This window comes from Vicugna pacos, chromosome 1 (assembly GCF_048564905.1).
Source record: "Vicugna pacos chromosome 1, VicPac4, whole genome shotgun sequence".
Classification (NCBI taxonomy): Eukaryota; Metazoa; Chordata; class Mammalia; order Artiodactyla; family Camelidae; genus Vicugna; species Vicugna pacos.
In genome coordinates, this window is record NC_132987.1 from 76,678,884 (window position 1) to 76,693,437 (window position 14,554).

At 36.3% G+C, this 14,554-nt stretch overlaps 1 protein-coding gene across 1 annotated transcript in view; it reads right to left on the reverse strand.

Annotated features, from left to right (window-relative positions):
- Positions 1-13,555, reverse strand: part of TRAT1 (T cell receptor associated transmembrane adaptor 1) — a 32,349-nt gene extending 18,794 nt beyond the window's left edge. Inside the window, exons 1-2 of the mRNA XM_015249232.3 lie at positions 13,418-13,555; positions 2,038-2,148 (exon numbers count right to left, since the gene is read on the reverse strand). Coding sequence (XP_015104718.1) covers positions 2,038-2,148; positions 13,418-13,424 — 118 coding nt within the window. The 5' untranslated portion in view covers positions 13,425-13,555. The remainder of the gene's footprint in view (positions 1-2,037; positions 2,149-13,417) is intronic.
- Positions 13,556-14,554: the final 999 nt, after the last annotated feature.

Here is a 14,554-nt window from a genome sequence, read left to right on the forward strand (position 1 = left end):
AAAAGAAGAAAAAAAAAGAAATCGATCTTTAGTTAGCCTACTTATTGTCTATAACACTGGTCAACTAAACCATCACCAGCAAACAACTCCCCAGAGGAGTTTGTATGGTGGCAAAATGGTATGAATATGGATAAATAAATCCCAGCGCACAAACTACCACAAGTGAGAGGGGGAGAGCTTACACTGTGTTGTAAAAGACCGGTGCAGCCAAACATAGCTGGGGCAGAAGCAACAGGTCAATAAAATTAGGCCAGTCCTGATCTGGATCACAGATAAAAGTGATTCTAAACATTCATATTCACCGACCTTCAGTACAATCATAGGGCTGAAAAAAAAGGGCTATTTAAGTTGAAATTAAATAGTTCAGATTCACTAGATAAAATTTCAGTTAGACAGTTGGGTTCAAGTTAAACATAAGAACCCACTTGTCCCCTGGCCCCACACAGACCTCCAGAGGTTTTCCGCTGGTGTCAGCGGGAGAGCGAAGTGCTTGTTCAGATGACCATGCTCGGCCTGGTTCCCACCTTAAATTATTTCACCTCTTACAGCTCTCAATTCGCCTTTTACTAATTCAGGTGACAATATTACCTGCATTCATGGAATATTTTAATGAGGAAATTAAAGTATAGTCATTTTAAGCTACTGTGTAAAGAACAGTGCTACTCCTAGCTCTCTTCCTTCTGTAAAGGAAGGAAACTTTTTAGAAGAGGTCTGATGATAGGTCTTTCTTGCACTAACATAGAAGGTTTGTCAGTCTGAAAAATATTTGATTTAAAAAGTAACTACTGAAATCATTGCTAGTGAAAAAGTGTTGCTCCCCTAGAATTTCATCTTAGGCATAGAACTGATAGAGATCCTAAAAGAGTTGGATTTCTGTCTGAGGACATTTGGTCAAGGATGTGAAAGTAGCATGTGCTGGTGGAAACGGCTTAGACAGATAATTAGAAAAACTGAGCACTTATCCTTGGTTTTGAATAGATGTGTGATCTCAGCTATGTCACTTCATCTGCTAGTGCCTCTCATCTTTGTTTTCAAATCTGTATGACAGTAATGCCTTCTTCAAATTTTACATTCGTGTAATCAATACTTAGGAAGACACTCAAGAGGATCAAGGACTCTCCCTGGAATCTGAACATTGTTCTAAATTAGCTTCATACACTTTGTCTTGGATACATATGTCTAACTTAGTTTTGTTAAGTTTACTTCATTTATTTTCATCTGTTAAAAGAAAATGTATTTACCTTTTCTCTTCTATTTGTTTACCACTTAAATGTCCTGCCCCCAAGAGTTTTTTGATTCTGGAATATTAAGACTACTCTGAGAAAAAGTTGAACTTTCACTCTCCCATCTATCTGTCCATGTGCTCAGCACCCATACCTGTGTTGAATGCCTACAGTGTGCAAAGATCGTGCCAGACACTGGGCATCACATTGTTTCCATCATGGCACCCCAGGGTGAAAGCCACATGGTTAAAACTGCCGCCCGCCTTATTGAAAAGAAAAGCTGATGGTGCAGGTCCTCTTGACCTGCCCTTCTAGTCGTGGGAGTGTTTGGTAACAACGGTGGTTCAGTCTATTGCTTGCCCAGTTCCCTTCTGATTCCAACTGAGCCTGCTGCATTCTAGAGGCACTGAATGAGGCTGAGAAGTTTGAGTAGACTTGAGTCGAACCTTAAAGAGCTAGTCTGTGCTTTTCTCATCACACATCAGAAAGAGCCATTAGAGATGCTGTAGAATAGGCTATAGTTTCATTAGTTGTTCAACTGGAGGAGGAAAAATACATTTTAACAGGATAATCCCTTCCTATTCTATATCCTAGAGATAAAGCTAAAATTGGGAGTCTGTTTACATTTCTAGCATGATTATATTCTCAAATTGAACCCTCAGGGTGAAAGAAATGTATCAAATAGATTTTCTACAGATAAAAATATCCTATTGAATAGCGTTTCATCAAACGCTAGTCTTTTTTTGGTAGGCTTTCCAGTGGCTCAAACTCCATTCAAGCAGGTATCACATGGCTATTTTTCAAAACGTCTTACCTTGTCGCTGCTTTTCCACATAGTGGGAAATGTTGAAGATCAGCGATATAGTCAGAGCTAAACCCAAGAAGGCTAGAATTGCCCAGACATAAAACTGGCATTCAGAGTTTTCTGCAAACAAAAGCAAACACATGCTTAATATAGTAGCTGCTTACTCATTTGTTTTGAACTGGGTATTCCTACGATTAAAACCACTGTATTTATCCACAATGAAGGACAAATTCTTTGCCAAGAAATTAATTAACATTGACAGCCAAAGGCTTTTTACAGATTTCAAAATGGGTATTAGTGACAAGTCCCTGCATTCAGCATGGGTAAAAGACAGCAAGTTCCCCACATTCCTAGTGATGATGAAATAGAAGACATTTTTAGTCTAGCTACTAAAAGTTGACAACTGGTGACTGATTATAAAAATTCTGGCTCAAAATCAAGACTATCCAAATTATGTAGAATCATAATTGGCTATACTTTTCCCATTTCTTTAATTCTATAGTCATACATGCTCTCGTGATGGAGAACACTTATTACCTTCTGTTGATCCCAGTACTAGAGAACAGTGTGTGTTGGGATAAAACAATACTTCTGAAGTCGTAGTGACCCAGTTTCATCAAGATTGGCTCACAGAGAAAAAAATGTGACAATGAATATATATATGTTCATGTATAACTGAAAAATTGTGCTCTACACTGGAATTTGACACAACATTGTAAAATGATATAAAAATCAATAAAAAATATTAAAAAAAAAAGATTGGCCACAGAGTTTTCTCTATTTAATCCCCATGAACTGGTAATGGAGAGTTGGTTTTCTCTCTCCTTTCCCTCTGTGAAGGCCTCTTTTTTCATTTCTGAGTCCTTAATTATTTATGGCACTCTACACATATACGAGTGACTGCTAAGGTAATTAGCCTAGTTATAAATATATGTATAAATATATTATAAAATATAAATAAGATATATTTACATACATATATAAAACTTGGCTAATTCTTCTAGTAGTCATATACCCATGTGAATGCTGACCCCAGAAAATTAACTTGTGATTCTCTAATACTAAATATTTATGTATTCAATCAGTATCAGTTAGACATCTCTTCTGTGCCAGGAACTATGCCCTATATTAGGGAGTCAAAGAAAACAGAATCCGTGCCCTCAAGGAACTCTGTTTAGTTGGGGACATGAACGTATAAACACGTAATAAGAAATGCAGTGTGAAAACAGCCATGCTACAGATTATGCTCCTTCGTAGTCTCGGCTTTCTTTCTGTGACTGCCTGGAATCAAAACATCTTAGGCCCTTTCAAAGAAATCCAAATACCACAATGTTAAACACAATCAAACTTAATGGGAGGGAAATGAGTTTTACTTTCGTAGCCTCTCTTTAACCCATTGAATAAAGAATCCCTAAACCCAAATGTTCTTTGTGTTGCTCTATTTTACTTCTTTTCTGTATCTCAGATTTGACATTTGAATTGTTTTCTTCAAATTATTGACATTGCAGTAGTGGTTGAACTGTCCTCCGTAGTCCTGTGTATTTGAGTTGCTTTATTTATTTATTGGCATCACTTATTTTTAAATGAGCATAGTTAGGCATAGAGGTGATTATATATATACATTTATGATATAGATGTACATATACATAAACATGCATATAATTTGCATATCACATTCATCTATACATTGCTTTGGTTTGAACTAGCCTCTGGCTCTTTCAACATGAGAAAATCTGTCTACTAATGTCTGCTACCTCTTTAATTTTATACCATGTAGTTAGATGTTCAAAATACCATAAGCTCCACAGAGAACAAAACCACTTCTGCCTTCTACTTGCTATGCCAGACATATCGTATATGAGTTATAAAAATTTTCAAAGAATTAATAAATGGGAAAAGTTAACTGATAATGGTAGTGAAATGTGTGATTTTATTTTCTTTAAGGGAATTTTTATGTTTCATAAATTATAAGAAAACTGAGAACATGTGAAAGTATTTTTATCTTCTGCAATAGACCTACCAACTAATTTGGCTAAAAACACTAAGATTTGGAGAAGCCTAATTTATCCATCATGATCATAATCCCATAAATATTTATAGAATACTACAACATAATAATTATTAACTATTTAAAATAAATTTGAAATTCTAGTTATTGCATGGTACTGCATATATTTTTAAAATTATTTATTTGATTTTTGTCTAATTGTTTATTAAAAAAAATGCCTGCTGAGTGTAAATTTTTAAAATTCCAACAATATCAAAATGTAGAATAACATTTAAGGTCCTCTATTAAAACATAAATGGGACATTAATATAACACTTTTAGCCTTACCAGCGCACCTGGGGACTTTGTTTTTTTACCATTTTGTATATTACTTTTAGTGGTTGCATAGAATCTCACAGTGTTGCTGTAGTATAATTTTTCTGCCTATTCCTGTAAAATGGACATACTTTTTAAAAACATTTTCATTTTATAAATAATAATGCAACAAACTCCACTGGGCAGACATCTTGTCCATATGTGGACTTAATCTGGAGAAAGGTTCTTGGGAGTAGAATGCTGAGTTAATGGAAATTTTTAAGGTAAACTTTTTCTGAGAGTGATTGTTCCCCACCTCTGGTTGATAATAATCCCTTCCAGGTGGTCAATTTAACTGTAATGGTGAAAACTGGGACCAGCAAGCTGTCTCACTTGCCAGATTGGTCTCAGTTTCCCTCTTTGCTGTCAGAATACAGGGTTGTTAATGTCTGATTTCTGTGATTAAATTAATCATTCCTATTAGTAAAGATTTTTTTCTTTTATTTTCCTTGTGTGCCCCTTAAGGATCCACAGTCTAGCTACAGTTCTAACTTCATCCACATTTTAAAGCGATTTGAAGGCACACACTATATTTTCTATTGAGGTATGTTTCAATTATCATCTTAGGCTACCTGCTCAGCCACATGGAGACTAATCACTCCCCATCTATAGTCCCTGTGTTTGGTGACACTTAAATACATGAACTTTAATTGCTACAAGGAAGCCAGACTTATTATACACATCATCCATGTTCATAGTTAAAAACAGTTAGTAAACCCAGATACGCAAAAAACAAAATGATAAGAATCAACTGTAACCCTACTATCAAGAGACAATCACTGTGAACACCTCAGTTAATATACTTCTAAACTTATTATTATTTTCTGTGTAGCAATTGTTACAGTTGAAGGCATAGGATTTAACTGTACTGAGTATACTGTTACCTACTTTTGCCCCAATAATTTAAAGCATGCTTCTTTTCCTAGAAGCAAAATATTCTTCCATTCCCTATATTCCATTATATGGATTTTCCATAATTTATTGAATCAACCCCCTATTGTTAGACACTTAAGTTGCTTCTAATTTTTAGTCACATAAGCAATCTTGTGATGAATATCTGTAGCCAAAACTAGACACCCAATTTTACTTTTTTAAAGGTAACAGTTGCTAGAAGGGGAAATGCTGGATCAAAGGATATGGACATCTCAAAAGATTTTGATGTCTTGATGGCAAACATTTTAAAAAGATACTAAGCAGATCCTTCTCAGGTCACTGTGGCCTCTGTTCCTATTAGTTCAATAGGCCCTGACTTTACAGTTTCTTCCGTTAATCCTGGCTACTTCAGCCACCACTCTTAATCTGGCTACTATCTCTCCACATTGTCCCCATGCCCTCCCCTCCTCCGAGGTTTCTGGAGAACGTTGTCCCTTTGTTCTGTCTCTAGAGCCAGTGACATAGGTCCTTCAGGAGAAGGTGCCTGCTCCTATTTCTGCCCTAAACATAGAGGACATCACACTTTTCTTTCCTTACCGTGCGTTATTTCCACAAAATGTTACTCTAAGTTTCCTGCTTGTCTTTTAGGGATTGTCCACTATACCCACCTAATAATACGCCTTGATCCAGTCATTCTGAAGCACTTTCAGCTTTCAGTAGGTACCACACTTACCATTTCATGCCTTTATGTCTGTATATTTGCCCCTTTTCCTGAAATACCTTTCCCCTTGGCCATCTGACAAATTCCTACAAATTCAACTTCTCTCTGAAGCATTCACTCAATGCTACCCTTCCCTCGCCAAATGACCTCTTATATATCCCTGTACATGTCAACAAATACTGAGGTAATCATTTGTGTATAAAAGTCTGCCCCCCACTAGACTGTGACAGAAAGGACAGAAGGAATGTCTGACTGATCTTTATCTTCATGCTTTAATTTCCTATTGTACCTATTATTATGGGGATTCAGTGAGTTAAGACATGTAATGAGATTTACAGTACAGCATTTCTCACTAATAAAATGCTCAAAAAATGGTATCTTTTGTTGCCATTATTATCTTATTATTATCTTAATACTGGTGAGACTCCTACTATTATTTCTGCAACCTATTCGGCACAAAGTAGGTGTTGGCTAAACATGTGTCAACTGATAAATACATATGAAGAGTGGAATCAAGGAGGGGAATGGAATGACCAGGGCCAACAGAAAGGTTCTGATCAAGTGAGAGCTAGACACAACCACAACCCAGGAGGAGACCAATTGAGATTGTTACATTTGTCTCTAGCACTACCGAGGGGAAAGGACCTATCTCCCACGGCTGGGAAACACATCTCTGTGAGAAGAGGAACTCACTGCAGCTTTGGTGAATCCTAATTCTCTCTGCCCCGAATCTATATCGGCCAAAACATCTGTGATTATCTGTTTCCTAGGAAACTTGATACAAGGAAATCGGGGCTAACAGCTAGCTGTCTGATTAGATTTATGGGGGTGGTCACAGCTCTAAATGTAAAATGTAATTTTCTTGTTTAAAAAAATTAGTCTTTGAGGACTTTGATTATTGTCATTAAAATCCCCAGAAAAAGGAAATTTAGAAAACACCGCTAGCTGAGCTAAGCTGTGAACCCAGTTGCAACTCTAAATAACACACGCTTGTGTAAAACTGGGATGCTGGCATAAAAGCTGAGAGTCAGGGTGAGTAGAAACAGCCTCTTCACAGACCACAGGATCATCTTGAGAAGCGTAGCGCGAGGGTGTGCTTTCACTCTCTCCTCTTCAACCTTTGCCTTAAAGACCTTATATGTTTATTTTTACTTATTAAATGCACATCCCCTCCTATGAGAACAGAAAAATGGATGTATTCCTGCATGCTGACAATATGGTTCTACCTTCATAAACCGAGAGAAGCCTCATGAAATAGTTGTTTTGTCTAGTCATTGTCAGAGAAAGAATGACTGAAGACCAACTACTTTTCTTTTAGAGGACAACACATTAACTTTTTTTCAATCAAATCACAACACTACTTAAAACTCAAATTGTTTTCAGCAGATGTTCTTTATTATTTCTTTTTATTTTCAGCCTAGAAACTATACACCATAATATAATGTAGTACAGTATAACTTACCTAGGAACACAACACATTGACCAAAAAGCTGCACTGCTGAAAATTAAGCCTTTAATGAATGTTTAAATAATTTACCTTTGGCCAAATTGGGTGACTTGTAACCTGGCTTTAGAAATAGTCTGGTCTGGAAATATTGCATCAAATCCCTATGACATATACTTTGGGAATTCGATCATTTATTTATACACATGACGAAAGAGTGAAAAACTGATTTTGGAAGGAGAGTTTTGATCCTCGCTGGAGGTTCTCCCTGAATCTATCTCTGAATGGAGGCTTCGATGACTTTCTATTCTAGGACATGTTCCTGTTATGTTCCCAAGATTTCTTAAGAGAATATCAAACTTGCTTCCATCTCTGCCAATGACCTGCCTAAAATGACAGCAGAGAACTGAACTTCAGGTAGTAGTTGCAAAATAAAAATTGAAACTCTCTGTTGCTCTTTTTGTTCTTTCTCATTTTCCACATTTTCTGCCTTTGTTATCAGGGCAAGAAAAAGCTCATGTTAGGAAGAACAGCCTGTATGGAACTTGCTGTTAGATTTGTTCCTTATAGAGATGCTATGGATTAGAAGATGTTGTTTAATACATCATTTGGTATCAGGTATAAGAAGCTAGGGATCTCCTCAAGAACAAGACTTTTTTACTCTTATAATCCATGTGACTATTGCTACTGGCCATCTGTCTGTCTTTGTGTATCATTTGACACACAATCTACCTTAAGGAAATCTCTGGGATTATGATACTCCTTGTTGTGACTAATTGTATCCCTTGCTCCTTATTTTATCTTTGTCTTGATTTATCTGGTTATCTTTTATAACTCTTCTATGCACTTTTAATACTTCTCTTTCTGAGGGAGGGGTAAGAAAGCAAATACATACATAGAAAGTAATAACAGATCTTTGAAATTTGTCATTCTTGGGAGAACTAATAAAATCCTTCTCCTTTGTACTTAGTTTTTTTCCTTTCCATTTCTCACAGCGTCTAGAATTCAGTATATACTCAGTAAATAGTTGTGGTTTGGGCAAATTAAATATAGCACAGTATTAAAAGGTGTACTTCAAAGCAGTAAGCAGAGAGCATTAATTTCATTTTAAAGTTATACTGATTCTAACCATAAATTATCCTATCATTCACACAAAAATTATATTTCAATTAGAAATTTTTCTTTCTCTTTTTTAATTAAGGGGAGCACTGAAAAGTTGTTATTAGTCCATTAATTGCTACAAGAAGATAATTTTGTTCTCAGCTACAGGGAAGCAACCAAATCAATATCCCAAGTCTACACTTTACACTAAAGGCTTAGGAAGGTCCTAATAATTTTCATGAAATATGTCAGCAACTCTAAGGCAAGAACTCGGACTACACTGTGCATTCCTGTAGGGCTAGGTTTTTTCATTTGCTGTAACAGTAAATTTGTTTCACATAAACAATTGAAGGCCTTTTAAAACCCAGGCTAAATTCTAACATGTCAGGGTTGGTTTCACATAGTCTCCAGTTTTCCTCTGACTTTAGGAGTCCATGATTCCTGTCTAACCCTTCTGTTTTCCAAGATATTTTTCTTTTGTGATGTAATCTGAGTTACAAATAGGAAGATTTTCATTTAGAAGTTTTGTATTTCATGACATTCTTGATGTCGTTCATAATTTTGAGATTGCCAGCAATAAATGCCCCCATTTTGGAAAACAAAACACACAGAGACGAGAAGATACTGAATAGCTAAATGGTGGAGATTTTCAACTTGAATGATAGATTTGTATAAATATTCACATACACACACACTCACGTACTTCCTACCTCCCCTTACCCAGTTATTTTCCATATGCAGCATGGAAAGTCCTCCAGCCCCAGATGGGTATCCATTCAGCACAGACAGTGCCTCTTATAATAGTAGATGCGCAAAGTGCCTAAAAATTCTTGCCCAGCAAATGCAGTCTTTAGTATCATTCTTCATTAATTGTAATTACTTTCATTTATATAGCTTTTATCAATTTAAAAAGAATGCCTACACAATTTTAATTTAGCAATTTACACTGCTACAAAGCTAAGGTCTCGGGAAGTTATTCGTGAGGTAATGACAGCTAGGAAAGCTATGATTTAAGTTTCTATCTAGCTTTCAACTACCAGGGGCTAAGAGTAGTAGATTTAATTATAAGACCTCTGACTCCCTTAAAACCTACAGTACTTGGCAAGCACTGTATTTGGAATTCACAATTACAAGTACTCTGGAAAGAAACCCAGCTAAGCAAATGTAATGTCTTTCTGCTGGCAGGTTTGATTCATACAGAAGCCTTTACTTAACAGTTAACTTAAACAGTTAACAACAGAAAAGCAATAAATGTAATGCCCAAATTGTTTCTCCTTCAGAGGCTCTGTAACTGAGTTTCTAGCATATAGGACATGGCTTTCCTTGATGGTTTCTCTTCCTTGGTTTGTAAACTCTCCCAGTGCAGTGACCATCTCTTCTTTGTGTATATTTCCATGAATGTGTATTATTTTAAGCACCCTAGAAAGTTCAACAAAAAGTTCTGATATTACAGTCCCCCTGGATTCTACTTCTATGGTGATGGTTTGGTGCTAAAGTAGGCGCATTCCTGATGACTCTTTGATGTGGCTCGTTGTCACCATGGACACAGCCTCTGCTCCCATTATCCGTTCCCATCATCCCATCAAGCAGAGGCACCAGAATCACGGAAACGAGCCCTGAAAGAAGTTCTCAGACCTCGTCCCAGGCTTTCGCGTAAATAAGATACTGTTTTTAATGCAAGGTTGGAAAACTGCCAAACTTACTGCCAAACTTACTGCCAAACTTAAACGAGTGTCTATTATGAACAAAAGGTTATTTGAGATGTGAATGATATATGCCGGGTAGGCTCATGGTGGGGAGAGGGACGGTAGCCACATGAGGCTTTGGAATGTCTGTTTTTGAAGTGTGTGGAGAAAGAATGAGGGAAGTTACTCACTAGCTGTGTTACTTTCCGCAAATCCCTGAACCTCGCACTAAGCCAACCGTGCTACTGGAGTTCAGATCCCCATCTGTGTGACATGAAGTTCCCCCTTCATGATTCCTCGTAGGTAATGCTTACTGGTTTTAACTGAGGACGGCATATACATGGGCGCGAGACAAAGGGTAGATTTTAAGATAATAGGTTATGATTCCTCTAGTACTCCACTCTTCGTCTCTTTTAAACTTGGAATTGGTGAACTCAAGAAGTCTTTCTGGGATTGACGTGCCGCCAAAACCCCTGCTGTGGACAAACCTCTCTCTCCTTCTCTGGATTTGGCTGCTCCACTTTGCATATGTGCTCCTCGTTTCCTATTGGAGGAGAGCCTGGGAAGAGCCTCTGAAGGTGGCATGGGTGTGTGGCAACTTTCATCCAACAAAATACCGTAACTCTTATGTTTCTTTACTGTTTTAAGAAGGCCTGTTAATTTTTTCTGTCTTCTTTTTAATTCAGGAATGCTGAAAAAATGAAATTTTTAAATGCCTGGAAAAGAGTCCAATATTTATTTATTCACTATGAACTAGCCATTTGTGGAGATTTATTTCTTAGAGCTGTGACCTTTGAGTGACAATCTCTCCTGGGTTAACTTAAATTCTCTGTCCAATATTGCCTAAATTAAATGGTGAAACATCGACCCATCTTTAATTTAAAGAACAACTGAGTTTCAAAGATGATTCATAAATTAGTCCTATCTAGCCTCTAAAAGAAAGACTTTCATTGTTCTCAAAAGGTGATTGGGGCTCAAGGGAAGACAAAACTGAGTAAAGACAATGAGAATCCTTTTTTTTTTTTCTTCTGAAAAACAGCGATGTGTAACTACATTGTGAATCATAGTTTAACCTAAATTAATGGTAGCCAAAAGGCATTGTTTCTGCCATTTGATTCAGCTAATACTGATTTTATATGAAGACAGAAACACAGTAGAAATAATGATGCTGGAACACTTGTTGCTGCTGTGGTTGCAAGGCATTAGAGGTAGGAGAAAAGGGGAGATTTAGGTTTTTCTTGTCAGACATCATTTTACTCAATTAGGAATCCTTTTACTTTTTCATTGTGTTCACACTTATTTTCATTTTTGACTTCACCTATCTAAACATAAAAAATACTATCATTCAAGTATCTTTTTTTCACATTAAGCATTCTGGGGTCTTGATTTTGTTTGTTGGTTTGCTTTTAAGATCTATGAGGCTTTAATGACAAATACTGTATATATTTTATCTCTTCTGTGGAACTGTAGGTCTTAATTGACAACAGAGGAGCTCTGTATTATTCCTGAAGGGATCTAAATCTAAACTACGAAATTATATGGAGGAAATCTGACCAGCCCTTCCAAATTTAGAATAAATTAATGGGAAATAGTTGAATGCCATATTCAGAGCCTTCAGCCTGCCCATCCTTGCCAAGTTCCCCATGACCATGAGCTCATGGAAATATGTCACTAGCAAAACTGGAACAATTGTTTTTGTTCTTTGCTAATATATATACCTAGAAAAGATAAAGGGAGTTAAGAAAATCATACATCAGGTTATATTCCCTGTGTGATTAATCCAACCAATTGATTTTAAAATCCAGTGAACAAGCCACTGGGAAGCAAATTCACAGAAATTATAATACTTATTTTCTTTATAAATGACTCATACGTATTGATATTAAAATACTATTAGCATAATAATTAAGCCAAAGATGTAATCAGACAATTTGCAAATGATAGAATAATTGTAAACTGTTTAAAATCCCAGGCAAAAATGTTCATCCTCGTTATAATCAAAGTAATACATAATAAACAATGGGTTAGCATGTTGCGCTCATCAAATAAGTGGTTTTTTTAAGTGAGATCGGCTTGTTAAGGAGAAACGCTGCTGGGATGAGAGTGAACTGGCATCAGTCTTGGAAAGGCAATTTGGCATTAATGAGACTTAAAATGTTCACAACTTCTTACTCAGTAATTCCATGTCTAGAAATCTTTCCTAAGAAAATAACCATTAATATAGAAAAAGCTACAGAGTTGTCCATCTTTTTTGCCATTTAAAATATAAAAAGACTGGCTACAACCTAAATGTCCAACAATAAACAAAGAACTAAGTAAACTATAATTAACCCAACAGATGTCACTTTGTGCATTCACATAAAGCAATTAAGCAGAAGTTATCATAAAGATGGAAATGGTTATAGTATGTTAGTGAAAAAGCTGAATATATTATTTTATGTACATTATTATTTCAGTTATGAAAAGCAAACCACAAAGAAGTTGGAAAGACATACAACATAATATCTCATTTTTTAAGATGATGAAAACGACGTAAAAGTTTTTTCCATATGTATTTCACAGCTCTCTCACTTTATATAATATGCATATCTTCTCTTATAACAAAAAGATGTTTTATTAAAGAAATAAAAAGTACAGAAAAGAATGAAGGAGGAATGATCAATCAACGTGGAGCAGACATTCGGCTAATGAATGTAGATTCCACCCTCACAGTTCATTCTACAAGTGATGGAATTTTCACTGGCCTTTGCCAAATTGTCATCTCTTTGAGAGCTGATGATTGGATCGATTTCTGGGAAGATAATATATGCCTAAAATCTAAGGAATTAGAATGTTGTTACTCCTAACCTGCTTTATAACTAAACCAAAGAGGAATATGCATGGTCAACAAAAGTTTCTTTAAAAATAAATACTCTAAATGGTGTGATTATCAAGGAACACTTAGTAATTGAATAGGTACAACTAACTTTATATTATCAAATACTGCCTAACTTTTTATTTTCAGAGAAAATAGTCAACTTACGCACGTTAATATATTTCAAACTATGTTCTAATTATGGTAAAGGTTATCTCACACTTTTGAAATAATTGTGTAAACGAATTTACTTGCCCAACATGAAGTGTCTTTTTGCCAGAGGCTTGGGAATTATCGTGTGAATTTTTAAGCATAGGAATTGAACAAAAGAATTTAAAATGCCACTTACCTGACATGCTTCTTCTCTCAGAGAAATCCTTATGTAGCCATAGGCAAATGTATGGATTAAAAATGCTCCCCCAAGCTTTTTTTTCTAAGTTAACGTTGCTCTATTATGTTAGAAGCAGTGTGGCAGTAAACCTTGTCTTTATCTGCACCTCTGTTTTTTCTCTCTTCTGTTTCTTAAAATCTTTTGTGTGTACTTTGTTCAGTTACAAACAGGAAACGTGGTGATGGTGGCTTCTAGAGTTTTAATCTGAAACCAGTAGGCTGTTACATTTTTGTGAAACGTGAGAAGAAAAATCCCACAAGCCTCTGTACTCTGGTATTTGAATTTTTATCAATACCTGCATCAAATTTTAAAATAAGTAGTAAAATCAAGGTATGAATTAGACTAGGAAGGATCTGCCATCTCTTGGGAGAGAATCTAGGGATCCCCTCCCAAGTGAGGTCACAGGAAAATAAAGTGAAATATACTAAACCGGGGAGGAAACAGTGAGAAGCCCCCAGGTGTGTTCAGCTGCTGGCTGTGTTCTCCTTGAGGCAGAGGAGAGGGAATTCACACTTTTTGAACACTTAACTATGTATCAGGTAGTTTCTACACACTATCTTGCTGGGACATTCAGTGCCTGCCTTCTGTCCTGCCAATCCTTGCCCCCACCAATGTGAGTCTCTCTGTCCCGTCTGGGGCCCCATGGTGACAAGCTCCAGCTCTCAACCCCCACCCCAGAGTCTCCACAGCAGAAGTTCTTGAAGGTTAGTATGCAGAAGTGTCTTATGTGGCGTGAGTTTAACATGCCTATGCCTGAGCCCTACTGAATCAAAGTATTTGGAGTGGAAATCTGCATTTTCACTATTATCCTTGGCTATTTTAATATAAGTGTTCTGGGCAACCTCTGAGAAACTTACATGGATATGTCACTGGTAGTTTTGTTTTTAACATGATTCAGATAGAGACTGTCTGGGTCACATCTACGTATACAGTTTGTACATGTTTCTGTGTTTGTCTACCTGCTGCGTATTATATGCTTATGCATATTTGCTTATGGACTTCACCAATTTTGTTTAATTATAGAATAATGGCAAATCTGAATCCCTTTTATGACAGAAAGAGACGTACTTAAAACTTTAAGAACTCAAACTTTAA